Source organism: Chrysemys picta, chromosome 7, assembly GCF_011386835.1.
Source record: "Chrysemys picta bellii isolate R12L10 chromosome 7, ASM1138683v2, whole genome shotgun sequence".
NCBI lineage: Eukaryota > Metazoa > Chordata > Testudines > Emydidae > Chrysemys > Chrysemys picta.
In genome coordinates this window covers 31,223,859-31,241,514 of record NC_088797.1, presented here as the reverse complement: position 1 = coordinate 31,241,514, position 17,656 = coordinate 31,223,859, and the positions used below count along the sequence as shown (strand labels likewise).

Below are 17,656 nucleotides of genomic sequence, written 5' to 3'. Positions count from 1 at the left end.
GCAGAAAATGTTCTGCAGGAAAGTGTCATTTTTGACAAATGTCTTAACTAAAACATTTTAAGAAAAAAGATTTGAAGACGAAAAATTGGGGATGACAAATTTCAGTTTTTCAGTGTAAAATGACTTTTTGTTTAGAAATCTGAGCTAATTACAGAAAAAAATGTTTGGAAAATACAAAATGGTTGAAAGATAAACAAAACATTTCAACTGATCAAACCAATTATTTTTTAATTTTTTTTGAATTTTGAAATATTTTGAGATTTCAACTTTTCATCCTGATTCCAGGCTGGGAATATTTTTGAAATCTCAATGAATTGTCTCTGGATGGAAAACCTGCCCTGCTCTATTATTATCTTCCTTTTACAGATGGGGAAACTGAGGCACGGGGCAAGCCAAAATGACTTGCCCAACTGTCTGTAATTGAACTGGGGATGGAGCCCTGAATTCGTGAGTCCTCATCTTATGCATTAACTCTGAGGCTATTCTTCCTCACAAAGCGGCTCTTGCTGTGGTGTAGTTTTGATGTCTGATGAGTGTCTTGGTATGTCCAGTACTGCCAGAGTCAGCCTAGTTGGCTAATTGGCTTAGTGGAGGTGTCCTTTGTTTGTTCCATGCTGCCACTCATGCCTTGCAGCTGAAGTGCTAGGGGTCTCAATCAAGCTTTTGGGTTTTTTTAACAAAGGATAATATCTGAGTAAAAAAGAAATGAGATATGATCCTAAGATTGTTCCATAATAGGTTGTCATTTGTCTTGGTTCCCAGGTACCAGTGACTGGCCATAGATGGACTGATACATATGGGGATGGTGGGATGTACATGGGGATAGATGGATGGACAGATATTTCTTTTGGGTCATGTCGTATGTTTGCTGGGGGGAGGGAAAAGCTGAGGAGCTCAGCAGAAGCTGGGGCTCAGCCCCTCTCTTCCTCCTCCTCCCCCTCAATTTCCACCCCTCTCTCTTGTTTCTGTGTTTCCCTGCAGGTGCTGGCTAGTGCTGCGTGGCTGGCAGGAGCGGTGGTTTAAGGTACAACTGATACCCTGGGGCCCACCACACCCTTGGGGGCAGCGGTGCTGGGATTGGTGGGAGTAGCCAGTGTCAGGGGCTGGATCTCGCAGGGGAACGATTTGAAGGGACTCTGGGACTGGGGTGCAATGACTGGTACCCTGCAAGGCCAGGTTAGGGCTGGCATTGCCCAGAGGGCAGTGCGTGAGGGAGGGAGCTGACACCCAGCTACCACAGGGAACGCCCTTGACAGGGCAACTCACAGTCCTGAGCACAGTCCAAGAACTTCCCCTCCCCAGAACAATGGGATGGGTCTCCTGCTCCTCCCCCGTCCTTTCTCCCTCCAGCAACACCTGGCCTGGAAAGGGGCCATGGGAACCTCACTGCATCTGCCCCCTTCTAGGCCTGGGAGAGGGGGGTGAAGAACTCCTGCAGCTGCAGGAGGAGCAGAGATGGGGCTGGGGGACAGAATTGCTGTGGGGGTTTGGGACGGTACGTAATTCATTGCTGAGCTGGCAAAGGGGCATATGTGAGGCTGGGGGTAGAGCTGGGAGGGGAACAATTTTCCCCATCCCTCCTGAGGCTTCACGATTTTGACATTTTTTCCCATCTCGCGTTTGGACAAAAAATCACAATTTCCAAAAAGTTCACGGACCGATAAACCTAAGAAAAAAGTCCAGCTGGGTGACTCAAAACACGCCTTTCAATTTCCACCTTTTTCATCTATTTTTTTTTTTTTAGTAGAAATAAAAAATTCAAGACGGCCATTTAGAAACTGAAAACAAAACGTCTCGTTTTGAAAAGGGATATTCGGACAAGTTAGACACCCCTCCTCCCCCATCTGTAAATCTGGGATAACAGTCCTGACCTCCTTTGTAAAGCACTTTGAGAACCAAGGCTGCAAAGCCCTAGGCAAGAACTAGGGATTATTAACAGTGGCCATTAAATGAGTGCTTTTTTTTTTCACACTGTCCTTTATTGGGTCAGGGGGTTGCCTGATTGGTAAATGGAAAAATCACAATCTAATAATCTAACTAAAATCAATTTACAAAAGTTGAGCATAGTTCTGTGTGAACCCAACAACAGCAATGTAACAGTCTCTCTTCGTAAGAGATCTTTATTTACAAATCAGCTTCAAGTGTAGTTTCATGGTGCATTAAAACCAAAGACATGGGATTCTCAAACTGGGGGTCGTGAATTTTATGGGGTCACCAGGTCTGGCGTTAGACTTGCTGGGACCCGAGGCAGAAGCAGAAGCCTGAGACAACTTCACAGTGCTGAAGCTCTTGGGCTTTGGCTTTGGCTCCCGTGCCTGTGGGGCTCAGGCGGGCTCAGGCTTCGGTCCCCCCTCCTGGGGTCGCGGTGTAATGAAGTTTGAGAACTGCTGAAAGACAATCACAGACTTCGCTAAAGCTGATGGGTGTGCCAAGCCCCGTTTCAATTTGTGGAAGAAGCAATTAAGCCCCTTTACAGTAGAGCCCCTAATACAGTAGAGCCAGCTACAAAGAATGAAGTGACCCCGTCTGGAAGCTCAGAGCTACACCCTGCCTGCTGAGGGGTTTCCCAGGTTGCAGACACGGGCTAGGTGGGTGGTTTTGCAGCCTGAGTGTGCTTGAGGCAGGAAGCCAGAAACAGTTGTGGGAGCCTGAGAGGACACCGAGAGACAGGGCTTCTTGGGCACAGAACCTGTTGGTGGGGCAGACTTGGGGATTTCTGAGCAGGGAAACTGTTGGCTGTTGTTATTTTCTCCTGTGCTCGGGGAAACAGGACTGTGTGCATTCTTTGTGAATAAACTAGATTATATCATGAGCTCCCGGTGCGATGCTGGGGCTTAAAGGGCCAATGCGATTCTTAGTTGTATAAACTGGGGAGTAGTGAGTAGGAGCAGGGAGGAGACTTTACCTCTGTATAAGGCATTGGTGAGACCCAGAGTGGAGTACTGCCTCTGGTGCGCACATTCTTGAAAGGATGTTGAAAAACTGGTGAGGGTGCAGCTGAGAGCCAGAGAAACAATTTGAGGGCTGGAGAAGCTGCCTGACAGTGAGAGACCTGGGCAGCTCATTCTGTTTAGCTTCTCAAGGAAAAGAAGATTGAGAGGTGACTTGACCGCAGTGTACAAGGACCTTCATGGGGAGAAAATCCCAGGTACTAAAGGGCTTTTCAGCCTAGCGAGAAAGGCAGAACAAGAACCAATGGCTGGAAGTTAAAGCCAGACACATTCCAATTAGAGGCAACAGTGTTTCCCAGTGCGGATGATTAGCCATTGGAACAAACTCCTGAGGCAAGTGGTGGATTCTCCATTGCTTGATGTCTCCAAATCCAGACTGGCTGCCTTGCAGGAAGATGCTTTAGCCAAACACAAGTTATTTGGGCTCCGTACAGGGAATCAGACTAGATTATATAATGGGCCCTTCTGACTTCAAACTCTGTTAATCTATGAAACCCTACCAGGAACATACCTGTCTGTATCATCAATTTCTCCTGCTAATAGAAAGAACTCTACAAGGCCCTGAATATTGGCAAACCACTGGGGCCAAGGGGACAGCACTACAGAGAAAGCTTCACCTCACAGCTTCTCTGTCTATGGAGCTTTGTCACCACAGAGCCTCCCAATAAGGAAAGTATTTGCAATTTACAGCAATGGGGATTGAGCATTATGGGTGTCTAGAGACAGGAGAATGGGGCAGACATCAAGGGGGAGCTGGAAGCAGCCAGTCGAACCACTGATGCCCAGTGCCATGTGGTCTGAAGGACAGTGTTGCCCTGTGACTTAGAAGACCTGGCTCTGCTGCTGGGTGATCTTGAGTAAGTCATTTTCCCCTCTCCGTGCCTCAGTTTCCCCACCTTTATACAGGGATAACGATAAAAGCAGTAAGTGCTACATATCATTATTATTACTACTGTTTGAGCTAGAAGAGCAGCTCAGCCTGCTGTTGTAGTGGCAAGGGCCAGCCACTAGGGGGCAGACAGGCTCACATGCACTTGTTGCATGTATTTTCCCCCAACCTGTTGCATCTCACTGGACCAGCCAGGGCCGGCTCCAGGCACCAGCTTAACAAGCAGGTGCTTGGGGCGGCCAAGGGAGAGGGGCAGCACCTGCGGCAATTCGGGGACGGCAGGTCCCTCACTCCCTCTAGGAGCGAAGGACCTGCGGCTGAACTGCCGCCACCGATCGCGGCTTTTTTTTTTTTTTTCAAATTGCCGCCGCCGATTGCGATCACGGCATTTTTTTTTTTTTTTTTTTTTTTTTTTGCTTGGGGCGGCAGAAATGCTGGAGGCTCAGAGGTTGTTGAAAACCCTGGGCTCAGAGGTTAAGTAATCACAAGACACTGCTGTGAAATGACTGTGTGTTTATTATAGGGCCATGTTTGCTCCCCAGTGTACAAAGGCTTGTTTTCTCCAGTGCATAGGCTGAAACATAAGCTTTGGGATAGATTCATCCCGGCTGTATTTCCAGTGCGGTCTGTAATCTTTATCCCCCTCTTGTGACAGGCAGGTGCAGAGCAGCCTCTGAGAGCAGCAGGGAGCATTTGCAGAAAACCCTGGACTCTGGTCTGTAGTACCCCACTGGAGTCTGCATCTCCTGTTCTATGCCTCCTCCCTCTGCTATCTGCAGCCCCCCAGTAGTGGTCAGGTGTCCTGCACCATCAGGGCATGGCCCAGTGGCAGCAGGCAGTGCTGCTGTACATCAGCCACATAACACAGTAATGATACCCGTGTCAGTGCTGAGTTACATTGGCCCCTGGTCCCAGTCCCTATGCAGCAGTTGTGTAGGTATTGGGCATCAAGAAGTGTATTGTTCAGAGTTTGTCCCTGACTCCTTTCAAAGCAGGAGGGAAAGGTTGCATTACAGAAAGCTGATGCCACCTAGCAGATAAGGTCCATTGTTGTATTCCTTGGCATACTCAGAGCTTTGGTTAGCCCTGGGGGTGGAGGGTTCCTGCCTGTTCCTGAGAGCTTTGAATCAGCCCACACATTCCTTTCCCAGTAGGTTTCTCTCTTGCAACCCTTCCCCCAAGCTGCAGTGCAGATTTAACCCCTTTCCCCACTGAATCCTTGTGTGCAAAAACCCGCCTTGCGTTTGGGTCTCAAGGAACAAGGTGTTAACTGTGAGAGTATGTGTAATTAGATGGAGGAATATTTGAAACTGAGCTGCTGCCACCCCAAACCCACATTGGATCCAGAAGGCATCTGGGTCCGAGTGCCATCAGCAAGTCTCTTTGAGCAGAACTTTCTCCTGGTTCTGAAGGGGAATCTTCTCTTTGGTGTCTTCACCCCTCTTCATTCGGGACCTTTGATGAAATGGAGGGGGAGGGAGAAATACCAATGAAGCAGCGAGGCAGAACAGGCATAAGTTATTTTCCAACCAGTTTGAATTACTAAAACGAGGCTCTGACATTATTCACCGGGGCTGAACTTCACTAGAGGAACAATACAAGGGTAGTACACCACTGAAGAGCCCCATAGGCTAGTGGTTGATGCTCTGGGTGGGGACTCAGGAGACTCTGAGTTCTAATCCCAACTCAGCTGTTGACCTGCTGTGACACTAGGCAAGTCCTGTCTCGCCTCTGTTCCCCCCACTCATTGTCCATTTAGACCAGCGATCCCCAAACTTTTCATTGTCATGTCCCCTCTTACCCCTGTCCATGCACACACACCCTGAGCTAGGACTGGGAGCAGGGCCGCATTTCCAGTAGGTGAGGGGGACATGGACAGGGGTAAGAGGGCAGCAGCTGGGGGTGGGTCTGGGGCTAGGAACAGAGACAGGGGCTGAGGCTGGGGGCGGGGCTGGGTGGCACTCCCTCCCTGCTCCCCCTGGGAGCTGGCCCAGGCCCTGCTGTGCCCCCTAGGGGGCACACCCCACCTTTTGGGAACCTCTGATTTAGACGGTCAGATCTTCAGGATGAATCTGTCTCACTGTGCGTTTATGGGCACAACAGGGGCCCCAATCTTGGATGGGGTCTGTGCAGCGCCGGGTACAATGGGGGCCTGGATAGCTATCTGTCTTTCAACATACATGCCCAGTCTCTTTCCACTCACTGGAATCAGTCAGTGGATAGAGGATGACCAGGAAACCCTTTGTACAGCACCTAGCACAACAGGGTATAGGGCCATGACTGGACACCTGGGTGCTACAGTCATACAAATAATAACAACTCTCTGCACAATTTGCCTTGCGGCTGGGTGGGACAGGGCGGATCCCAAGCACCAGCTGAGTGTTTTGGCCTTTGGAGTCCAAGCCCTGTCTTGGCCGCAGGTGTCAGAGTCAGACAGGAAGAGAGGGGAGACCCCCCACCAGACCAACCTGCTCTCCACCTCCTCCACAGTGTCTGGCAGTGGTTGGTTGAGAGTCTCCGGGAGGAAGGTGGCCACAATGCCAGAGATGATTGGGGCAGCACCGTAGACGAGTGGCGGCAGGAAGGAGAAGTATTCATCCAACATCTTGGCCAAGGGAGCCACAATACCTCCTACCCGGGCCATGGTGCTGCCAAAGCCCAGTCCGGTCTGCCTGGCGTTGCAGGGAAATAACCATCCAGAACAGGGAAGGATTAGCTCAGTACTGGGAGGGCAGACCTGCTGGGAATGCTATATAGTGACCCAGCAGGATGTGCTGCTCACCCTTCACAGCCAGTGCTGACCCCAATGACCCAGCATGGCACTAGGGGGCGTTGTGCTGCATGGAGCAGGGTGGGGGCTCAGTAGGGGTATACTCTCCCCTCTCAGTCAGTGCTGACTCCAATGCTGCAGTGCCATGCTAGGGGGCGCTGTGCTGCAAGGAATTGGGTGCAGGGTTCAGTAGGGGTCAGTTGGAAATACAGCATCTTACCTGATCGGTGTGGGGTAGAGCTCAGTTGTGAATAGAAACACGCAGTTGAACGCAGCTGAAAGACATCCCTTCCCAATCACAGCCAGTGATGTGCGGACTATCTGCAGCTCTGCAAAGAGGGGACAAGGAGAATCCAGGGCTAGAACCCTATTCCAAACTCTGAGCTCTCCCTGCCTATCTTCCATTCTGCATCCCAGCACTGTAACCTTGGCAGCCTCTCTCCTCTGCCCTGTTTTGCCTGGCATATCCCCAACCCTGCTCTTTCTTCCTTCATCACTTCTCCAAGACCTGGCCTTTCCCCTCTCTCCCATGGGTAAGAATCTCTTCCATCTCTCATCTTGATTGTTTTATCCTCTTCCCCTCTGACCTCACTCACGCCTACCTCAGGTCTATTCAGATAGATGGCTGTGTATGGAGATAGATAGGTAGTTATGTATGCGGATGAGCTGATGAATGGATGGATGGATGGTTATGTATGTGGATGCATGGATAGGTGGTTCTGTATATGGATGGATGGATGGATAAATAGGCAGTTACGTATGTAGATGGATAGATAGGTAGTTGTGTATGTGGATAGAAGAATGGATAGATAGGCGGTTATGTATGTGGATGGATAGATAGAGAAAGAGAGAGATGCATACTGAGGGAGTCAATTACTCTTTGAGTTACTGTCGACTCATTGACATGTCTTGACGGTTATGCGCTAAGCATTGCCGTATGTGGACTGGACCAAACCCACCTCTGGGCACAAAGATGTTTGCGATGATCACAAGCCCAGCCAGGAGGAGGAAGGCTGAGAGCGTGACCCTGCGCCCAATGTAGGACATGGAGATGGTGACCACCACTTTGGCCGGGAAGTCGACAGCTCCAAAAATCAACTGGATCAGGTAGATACTGACGCCAAAGTTCTGTAGGTCCATGGCCAGCCCGTAATAGGAGAAACTGGTAGAGAACCTGCCGTTCACCATAGAGAGAGAGAGAGAGAGAGAGGCAAAGGGATGAGTGAGCGTCCTGTTGAGTGTGCAGCCTGGTGAGATTTAGCTCCAGGCCTAGTCACAACTTAAGCCCAATCTAGATGGGACTTGAGCACTATCTAGGCCCTTGTGCCAGTCCTGTGAATAGCCACAATGTCCCCTCCAGGGTAGAGTTGGCCAGGGGAACTTTTAATGTAATGCTTGTGGGTGCTCTGGTTGGTGTGTGCAGTGATGTAACAGCACGGGGGGTGGGGCATTATTCAAAGCAGGGATGCCCAGGACTGAATGGACACACAAAGGGCCCTAAAATGCACCAACTATAGAGAGAAAACCCACAGACCTGATAAGAACCTGACAGACTGGAAGATAAGACCTAGATAGACACATCAGGTAGACAGACAGACAGCATCTGCGTATGTCTAGGGATGAATAACCCTTAGGCAGACAGATGTCCAATATCTGTGGATTATCTATGCTCGGAAATGGACTAAGGTTATCAATACTGGATCTGCCAATCCTAATTTGGACCCAGATTTAGGATCAGGGCCGAAGGGAAGAAGTGCTCTTACCACACAATTGAGAGGCAGCAGAATATCCGGCGTATGGCAGGCGTGCGTACCAGATCCGAGATAGTGTAGGAGGACTTCACTGTGGACAGTTCCTTCTGCATTTTGGATTTTAGGATCTAGTAGGAAACAAAAGGGTCAGTCGGGAAGCACATGACAGCCCCATGGATTCATCTATGACAACACAAGACCTGCCAATGGCTCCTTGCTCTGGCAAACAGTAGCTAGTCATTCCTTACTGAGGCAAACTTCCATGGACCTCAGGTTTCAGTTCAACAAGACCTACTTGTGATGGGATATAGAGTCCACATGCATTGACCATACAGGCCTGGTATTATTGGTACTATTAATTAGTATATTACGGTAGCACCAAGAGGCCACAACTAAGATCAGAGCTCAGTCACACAGCTCTTCCCTTCCCCCCGTTATTCGAACCCCCCCTCACTCTGCCAGTGCCCCTCAATCCTGAGCCACAGCCGCAGCTGCTATCCCAGCCCTGGGCCTCCTCTGAGCCCAGACTGGCAGTTGTGTGACAGGATGTGCTGGTTTTATACCATGGACAAATATCCACAGGGGACTAAGTTAATGTCACTTTGGAGCAAGGGAGGAAGCCAGGGCTGTGCCAGCTCTCTGTTGAAATCAGGGTTTCTTCAATCTCCTTTGCCCCGTGCTAGAAATCTGGTGGGACAGGCCCTAGTTCTATGTCCTCTGATAGGTTAAAAAGTTAAATGGCCTGATCCTCAGCTGGTGTCAATGAATGACTCCAGTGGAGTTGTGTCCGTTTAGACCACCTGAGGATCAAGCCCTTCATTAAAGACTCCATTGGGTCTCTTTACCTCTGTGGTAATCTTCTCCCCTTCTTCCCATTTCCCATTCACTCTGGCGACCCTTTGGAGCACCTTCACTGCTCTGTCAGCTTTACCTGCCAGAACCAGCCAGCGGGCAGATTCTGCGAACCACCTGTTGAAAAAGGATAGTCAAATGTTTCTCCTGCAGAGCCAAGGTCAGTGATGTGACCCACAACTTCGATGGGGTCCTCAAAGCAGGATCAGCTGAAGTGTAATGCAGCACAAAATAATTATCCCTGTGCTACAGAGGGGGAAATTGAGGCACAGACAGGAGCAGGAACTTGCCCAAGGAGTCAGCAGCAGAACCAGGAACAGAACCCAGGAGTCCTGTGCGCCACCCTCTTGAAGCCCAAATGCCTGGCTCCTAGTTCCCTGCTGTAAATCCACTTTTCTCAGAGTTGAGAATAGAATCCAGGAGTCCTGACTCCCAGCTCTAACCACAAGACACCACTCCCACCCTGTCTGCTAACAACCACAAGGAAAGAGGACAGCACTTGCGCCTAGAAGGAGAGGTTTCCAGAGACACGTACCAGGCATAGATGAAGAAGAAGAAGAAAGGCAAAGACACAGTCAGCTGGAGCCAGCGCCAGTCTGGGATGCCATATGCCAAGCCCGCCAGTAGGATCTGGCCCAGGGTGTAGACGAATCCTGTGATGGCAATGGTGATGGTGCGGAACTCAGTGGGGATCCACTCCACAACTGCAAGGAAAGGAACCTTGTTTAACCTGTCCATGGGCAGGATACTGCTAGCCCTGACTCTCCTCGGACCCACTGGCACCACGTGTTACTGCACCCTGCAGAGCTGCAGCAGAGGGAATGTACAGCTCTGTACTTTGAGCTGAAATAGCCATACTGAAGACAGCAACTCTTGCCCCTGCTACCTTAAGACCCCCAGTGGTAGCCAGGGATATTGCAGCCTCCAGAGCTGCAGCTCCCCCAGTGGTAGCAGGTGGTATTACACCCTGTGAGGCTGGAGCTGCTTCAGCCCATAGCCCCGGGCAGCTGCAGAGGTAGCAAGGAGAATGTGCAAACAGCCCAATACCCCATGGGAGCCTGCTTGCATGATCTGCACTTCCTCTCTCTGCTACCTGCAGGCCCCTGGGTCATGCAGGTGTACTGAGCCACCAGGAGATCCCCAGTGCCAGCAAGTGGTACTGCACCTTTTAGTACATCAGTCACAGTATCTGTTGAGGGTTGAGGTGAGAAGCTTAACACCTAGCTGCTAAACAGGCAGGACTTACTCAGGCAGGCGATGCTGAGCCCAAAGCCAGACAGTGCCATTCCACCCAGGAAGCGGAAGATACAGTAGGAGATGTAACTGGGGGAGAAGGCCGTGCAGGTTCCCATCACAGCCAGCTGCAGAAAGGACCAGATCAGCATTGCCTTGCGTCCAAACCTATGGCAAAGGGGGACAGAGAAGGGAATAAGTAACGGGCATTGAGGTAGTGGTCAGGGCTCGGCTGTGGGTCAAATGGGTTGTGATGTGATTGGAGAGGAGGTGATTCTCGGGGCTGATAGGACCATTGGCTTCTAGCTGGCATGTCCAGCTGGGTTGCCATGGACAATTGACCATGAACCAGATGGGGACAATGTGGAGTGATGGTTGACAGATTTTAAGGCTAGATGGGAGCATTAGATTGTCCAGTCTCACTTCCTGTATAACACAGATCACTGGGCTAATTCACTAGGACCGGGAGGTCCCAACTGAAACTGGGGCTCCATTGCGCCAGGTGCTGCACAGACCCAGTGAGAACAGAGCTCTATTATGACAGCACTGCTCCGCCCCTGACTGAGATCAGGGCCCCATTGTGCTGGACACTGCCCAGAGCTGTAGTGAGAGACCATCCCAGAGAGCTTGCCCCAAACAGACAGAGTACCAGAAGGAAAGGTGGGGCAGAGAGAGAGAGGGAGGGACTTTCCCCAGATCACACAACAGAGCAGGGAATAGAACGCAGATCTCCTGAGTCCATGTCCTGTGCTGTCCTGTGCTTACCTGTCAGAGAGACCGCCTAGCACGAGCGCTCCCAGCAGCACCCCAGCCATGTAGATTGACTGAGCCATCTGCCGGAACTTCCGCAAGTTACACACCAGGTCCCACTGCAGGTGGGGGAAGGGAGACAGAGAGCAAGTCAGTAATTTCTGCAGAGGCCCAGTGGCTGGTGGTCAGATCCTGAAGCACTGGAGCATTGCAACAAGTCACAGCCTGTGGGCTGTGAGCTCACAAAGTGTCCTCGGTGTCTGATGTCCATGTACAACAGTGGTTGCTGTCATTACACATGCTGGGCTGTGCAACACAGTCGCTGGTGCTCTGTTCTCACTCCCCGGTGCAACTCCCACTGGAATCACAGGGGCTGATTCTCACTCATGCTCAGGCCCCTCTGCACCTCTCTGGCAAAGTAAAGGAGCCTTAAAGTGGGTGGGTGTGGCCCCCTAGGAATCCCCACTGAGCTAAGTGCCTCCCTGGCTGGTGTGGAGCTGGAATAAGGGCTGATGCAGGGGGAGAATGGGCACCTGGCCAGAATGCACGGCACTCTGGCTATTCTCTTCCTCCCAGGGGCCATGGGAAGCAGGACATGTGTTAGAGCAGCCCGGGGTTCTTGTCCCTGGCTGCCATCCCTGCCCTGACCATTCTCCCCTCCCAAAAGATGCATTGGTGATGCTGATTTTGCAAAAGCAGTTAGTGTAACAAACACCATAGTAATAGGCCTGTGAGAAACAGAGAGGGGTTTGTATGGTGATAGATGATGGGTGTGTCTTGGGATAGATATTACAGACACATGGAATGTCTTTCACTACTATCTCACCTGTATAAATGCTGTCTGTTAGCTGTATGGGCTAGGGTTGGTATTCCGGGTTCCTGGGTGAGTAACGGGGTTAAACAAGTCTGGAGAAGCCTCAGCCCTTGGGGGAAATTGCATAACCTGGTTTGAACTGGTGGACAAAGGTGACCACACAGAGGACTGAGAAAGGTATGAAGTGATCATTCTCACCTAATCCAAGAACTGACCTAATGCTGTGCCCAAAAGGAACGGGAAGGGTTTGAAGTACTGTGTTCCTACCCCCATTTGGAAGATGGGTGACTGCCAGATAAGACAGGCACATGTATAAACTGTTGATTGTTTTCAAGGGATGGTTTTCTATAATGCTTTCATTCTGAATAAATCGTACTTTGCTTTCTAATGGCTGGCGGGGCCCTGGGTAAGCACAGCTGCAGATGCTGAACTCAAGTAAAAAAAAAACACCTGCGGGGCGGCCAGAACTGCAAAGCACACACACACACACACACAAAACACCTGTGGGGCGGCCAGAACTGCAAAGCACACACACACACACACACAAAACACCTGTGGGGCGGCCAGAGCGGCAAAGCACACACACACACACACAAAACACCTGCGGGGCGGCCAGAACTGCAAAGCACACACACACACACACACAAAACACCTGTGGGGCGGCCAGAGCGGCAAAGCACACACACACACACACACAAAACACCTGTGGGGCGGCCGGAGCGGCAAAGCACACACACACACACACACACACACACACACAAAACACCTGTGGGGCGGCCGGAGCGGCAAAGCACACACACACACACACACACAAAACACCTGCGGGGCAGCCAGAGCGGCAAAGCACACACACACACACAAAACACCTGCAGGGCGGCCAGAGCGGCAAAGCACACACACACACACACACAAAACACCTGCAGGGCGGCCAGAGCGGCAAAGCACACGCACACACACACACACACACACAAAACACCTGCAGGGCAACCAGAGCAGCAAAGTAGAAAAAAAAAAAAACCTGCAGGGCAGCCAGAGTGGCAAAGCAAAGCAAAAAAGAAAAAAACCTGCAGGGCGGCTGGAGCCAGGGTGCAGGGGGACTCCCTGTGCTGCGGACGTGCAGCGGAGTGCACGCCCAGTCTAGCAGGGGGGAGGGGGAGGGAGTGGGGGGAGAGAGAGAATGGGGGCGGCCAGGGCTTCAGCGGGACACTCGCCACGTGGTCCCTCCCGCTGCGCTGCCTGCCAGGAGGGCTCTGCGCTGCTCCAGTCGGCTGGGAGGGAAGGACGCGGGCTGCCCTGCCAAGTTTGCTGCAGGGCGCTCCCCTCCTCTGCGCCGCTGACCCCTACAGGGCAGCCGGAGTGGCAAACCAAAAAGAAAAGGAAAAGAAAAGGGAATCTGCCGCCCCAAGCACGAGCTTGCTCGGCTGGTGTCTGGAGCTGGCCCTGTCTGTCATAACCCCCAGCTCATTCCCAGCAGTACGACTGCTTTGCCAGTTAGTCCTCTTTCTGTAGCTGTGCATTGGATATTTCCTTCCTAAGTGCAGTACTTTGCACTTGCCTTTACTGAATTTCATTGTGTTGATTTCAGACTGTAACAAGGTGCCCTGCTTCCCAGCTCCCAGAGACCCCACTGCCACACCCAGAGTCTCTTCTCAGGCACTTTTACCTCTCCAGGTGTTGGGCAAACACAACACAAACAGTTCCTCAGCCCACCCTGGGCTACAGCTTCCAGGTAGGGTGACCATATGTCCCAGTTTGGCCGTGACAGTCCCGTTTTTCAGCTCTGTCCTGGCTGTCCCTACTTTTTTGCCAAAACTGGGCATTTGTCCCGACTGCAAGGCAGAGTGGAGAGTGAGGGCTGCTGTCCAGGGGCTCAACTGAAGCCAATGCTGCCCGCCAGCAGGAAGGCAGAGAAATTTTCTGCTAGTGGGCAGTACTGCCTTCTTCAGAGCTGACCCCCTGGGCGGCGTGGAGCTCGGTGGGTCAGCCCCAGCCCCAGGAGCCGCAGAGCTTGGGGGGTCAGCCCCAACCTCGCTGCGGGTGGCACGGAGCTCAGCGAGTCAGTTTCTGCTCTAGGTGCTTACAAACTGATTGTTAAATAATATGTTCCAGTATGGTAGTGGGCCGACTGATCTATGATTCCCCAGGCCTTCTTTGTTTCCCTTTTTAGAGATAGGTACATTTACCCTTCTCCAGTCCTCTTAGGATAAACACTAATGGTTTCAAGATTGTTGCAGGTAGTTCCTTAAGTACCCCAGGGTGAATTTCATCTGGCCTTGCCAACTTGAATACATCTAACTTGTCTAAATATTCTTTAATCTGTTCTTTCCCTATTCTGGCTTGTGTTCCTTCCCTCTGGTTCTTAATGTTAAATCTGTTAAACATCTTGTCACAATTATCCTTTTCAGTGAAGACTGAAGCAAAATGAGCATTAAACTCTTCAGTCTTCTTAATGTCATCCATTAGTAGCTCTCCTTCCCTGCTAAGTAAAGGACCTACATTTTCCTTTGCTTTTCTCTTGCTCCTGATGTATTTATAGAATATTCACTTATATATTCACCTTTTATATCCCTTGCTAGGTGTAACTCATTTTGTGCCTTAGCCTTTCTGATCTTGTCCCTTCATACTTGCACTATTCTTTTGTACTCATCCTTAGCCATTAGTCCATGTTTCCACTTTTTGTAGGTTTCCTTTTTGATTTTCAGGTCATTAAAGATCTCCTGATGGGCCATATTGGCCTCTGACTTTCCTTACTGTCTTTCCTGTGTAACTGGATGGTTTGCTGTTGTGCCTTTAATATTGTCTCTTTAAGAAACTGCCAGCCCTCCTGAACTCCTTTTTCCCTTAGATTTTCTTCCCCTGGGTACCCACCTGCCAGTTCTCTGAGTTTGTTAAAATTGGCTTTTTTGAAGGCCATTGTCCTCATTCTACTGCTCTCACTCCTTCCTTTCCTTTGAATCATGAAATCTCTCATTTCATGATCACTTTCACTCAAATTGCCTTCCATCTTCAGATTCTCAACCAATTCCTCAGCTAGTCAGAATCAAGTCTAAAACAGCTGACACCCCCCCACACACACACACACACGTTTTGAAACAAGTTGTCTCCAACACATTCCAACAACTTATTGAAGATTTTGTGTTTTGCTGTATTTGTATCCCCATACAAACCCCTGTGTCTCCCTGTCCCATTCACATCCCATTGTCTACCTAGTTATTTATGCGGTCCTCCTCTCTCTGATCCCAGAGCACCTCAATATTAATGGCGCCCGGTGCCCCCAACTGCCCGTTCCACCTAGTCCCTAGCAGCGGAGTATGTCTCACCTCAGTAATGATGGTGGAGGTGAACATGCTCCTATCATACGTCCATCCCTCTGTGCAGGGCTCTGTGTCCAGCTGAGTTCCATTGGGCTCGGTGACATTGGGGTCTAGGAGCTGCCACTGAGCCGTGACAAAGCGGCGGCACTTCTCTGGCTGCCGGTTCCTGTCCATGGGGATGGCGACCCGGAGCAGGTCCTGGGAGTCCAGGTGCAGGATGGCATTAGGGTAGCGGGTGTTGTTGGCATCGATATGGACTTGGCAGTGGTGCCCTGGGATGGCGGCAGTGAAGTTCTGCAGGAGGTTGTGGCTGGCCATCAGCACGATGGGGATGGTAAGCAACATTGTGTGGATAATTTGGAAACGTCCCATACCGCCCACCTGGTGTAAGAATTCGGCGAAAGACATGGTCCCGCTGGAAGCACCTTGCCCTCAGAAATAACCCCAGGCTACAAAAAATACTTCAGGATTCAAAATACTTCCAGAGCTGCATGGATCTCAAACCAGAACGGTGATTAAGGGGCTGCTGCTGCCTCTGAGCTAATGCGTCTCCTTCTGTAATTGAATGTCACGCTCCTAGATCCAATGGTCCGGAGGACACTCCCCTCAAGGGGAATCTGGTGTGCAACAGATTGGGGCTTTAGAAGGCTGATGGAAGAGTCCTTGGAGCCCTGGAGAGATTTGGCGTTTACCTAAGACGCTGCTGCGGAGTTGCTCCCAGTGCTGAAAAATCCACAGGAGAGCTGGCAAAAGAGCTTTTTAGTTTGATCGAGGTGCGTCTGCCATGGATTTTCACCTGTGGCTTGAGATTAGAGTCCCTGTGTCTGTGAATCTTCCAGGTAGCCCAGCAGAACTGGTGTCCCTTCTATGGCAAACAAAACAGGGCTTGTTAAAATGCACCATCAGTCACCTGCTTTGCAAATGTCACTAGGCACCTTTGCTAAGGGTGGTGAAACCTTCCTAGATTCCTGTTTTCTGCCTTGCGACAAAGAGATCCTGATTTAAGGATCCTTGAGAGGATTATATAAGCTTTAATCAGCTCATTTGGTTAAGGTTTTACTCCTGTTTTAAGGGATTCATTAAAATTAAAAGGGAAAAAATCTGAAAAAAATTAAGGGGCAAATGGAGAAAAATGCAGCAGAGGAAAGTGCCCTGGGTCTTGCTGGAGGACAGGTTCAGTCTAAGGCTTGGGGCTGAGAATTGTGACATTCCCACAGAGCAAAGTCAGGGAAAGCCAGCCTTCTGGAATCCGAGAGGAGCTGAAAAGGGAAATGCACCAGTGCTCTCTGCTGGAGGGACTGTGTTCAGAAATGTACAGGGCTCCGGGTGGCTGGGTAAAAGGCCTGTGGGTTTTAGAGGTCAAAGTGCCCAGGTCTGGTCTCTCCCATTGGGGAGCGTTGCGGGTGGCTTGTGACACATTTGCCTGGCTTCAGCCATCAGAGACGGCTGCATGAGCACATTGATCTGGGAAAGTGGAGGAAAAATTAAATCTAAGATGGCCCTGCGGTTAAGGCACTGCGATTAGTGCTCTCGCCCCCTCCAGTCATGAAGGATGCTCCACGGATCCTGACCGAGATCAGGTCCCCCCTCTTGTGCCGGGCGCTCCACAGATCCTACCAAGATCGGGGCCCTCCTCTTGTGCCGGGCGCTCCACAGATCCTACCGAGATCAGAGCCCTCCTCTTGTGCTGGGTGTTCTACAGATCCTGACTGAGATCAGGGTCCCCTTCTTGTGCCAGGTGCTGCACAGACCCCGGTGTGGCAGGCACCGCATGGACACACAGCGAGAGACAGTCCCTACCCTGATGAGCTCAGTCTAGGCAGCCAAAGAAAGATAATTCTCCCCCATTTTACAAACAGGGAAACGGAGGCACAGAGCGATGATGTGATTTGCTCAAGGGATCTCCTGGGTCCCAATTCTTTCCCACAAGGCCATTGTTCATCTGCTGGATAGGAATGACAACCCGTGCATCGGTTCAGCAGAGCCAGTGGTAGCAGGTCGAAGCCAAATGTAGTTACACCAGAAGCAGAGGAGGTAGCAGATGCTGGGGACTGCATGTCAAGACCTGGGGGTGGAGCTGCTCCATTCAAAGCCTGAGCTCCTTAGCCTGGCAAAACACCCACTATAGGCCGGTCCCGGGGGTGGGACGGATATTTGCATGGCCTTAGTTCTGTGTTGGAAGGATGGTGTTGTGGGTAAGGCACTGGGCCATGACTCAGGAAAAAATCCCAGATGTAAAACTCCCCATACCTCAGTTTCCCCAGCTGTCTGTTTAGACTGTGAGCTCTTTGAGGCAGGGTCAGTCTATCGCTGTGTGTCACACAATGGGACC

The 17,656-nt window shown here is 50.9% G+C and overlaps 1 protein-coding gene across 1 annotated transcript; it reads right to left on the bottom strand.

Moving 5' to 3' along the window:
* Positions 1-4,338: 4,338 nt before the first annotated feature.
* Positions 4,339-17,416, bottom strand: LOC101954036 (solute carrier family 22 member 6-A-like). Its single transcript, XM_065552997.1, has 10 exons — positions 15,331-17,416; positions 11,212-11,315; positions 10,460-10,614; positions 9,749-9,917; positions 9,207-9,330; positions 8,374-8,489; positions 7,570-7,784; positions 6,831-6,939; positions 6,309-6,512; positions 4,339-5,295 (listed from the first exon to the last, which is right to left on the bottom strand). Exons 1-10 carry the CDS (start codon positions 15,730-15,732, stop codon positions 5,211-5,213), a joined length of 1,683 nt encoding a protein of 560 aa, XP_065409069.1. The 5' UTR covers positions 15,733-17,416; the 3' UTR covers positions 4,339-5,210.
* Between the last annotated feature and the right edge of the window lie 240 nt (positions 17,417-17,656).

Coding starts and splice junctions, on each gene's coding strand:
- LOC101954036 (XM_065552997.1), bottom strand. CDS start 15,732: ATGTCTTTCGCCGAATTCTTACACCAGGTGGGCGGTATGGGACGTTTC. Junction 11,316..15,330: donor CCTCCACCATCATTACTGAG/GTGAGACATACT, acceptor CCCCACCTGCAG/TGGGACCTGGTGTGTAACTT. Junction 5,296..6,308: donor GTGGAGGAGGTGGAGAGCAG/GTTGGTCTGGTG, acceptor ATTTCATCAAAG/GTCCCGAATGAAGAGGGGTG.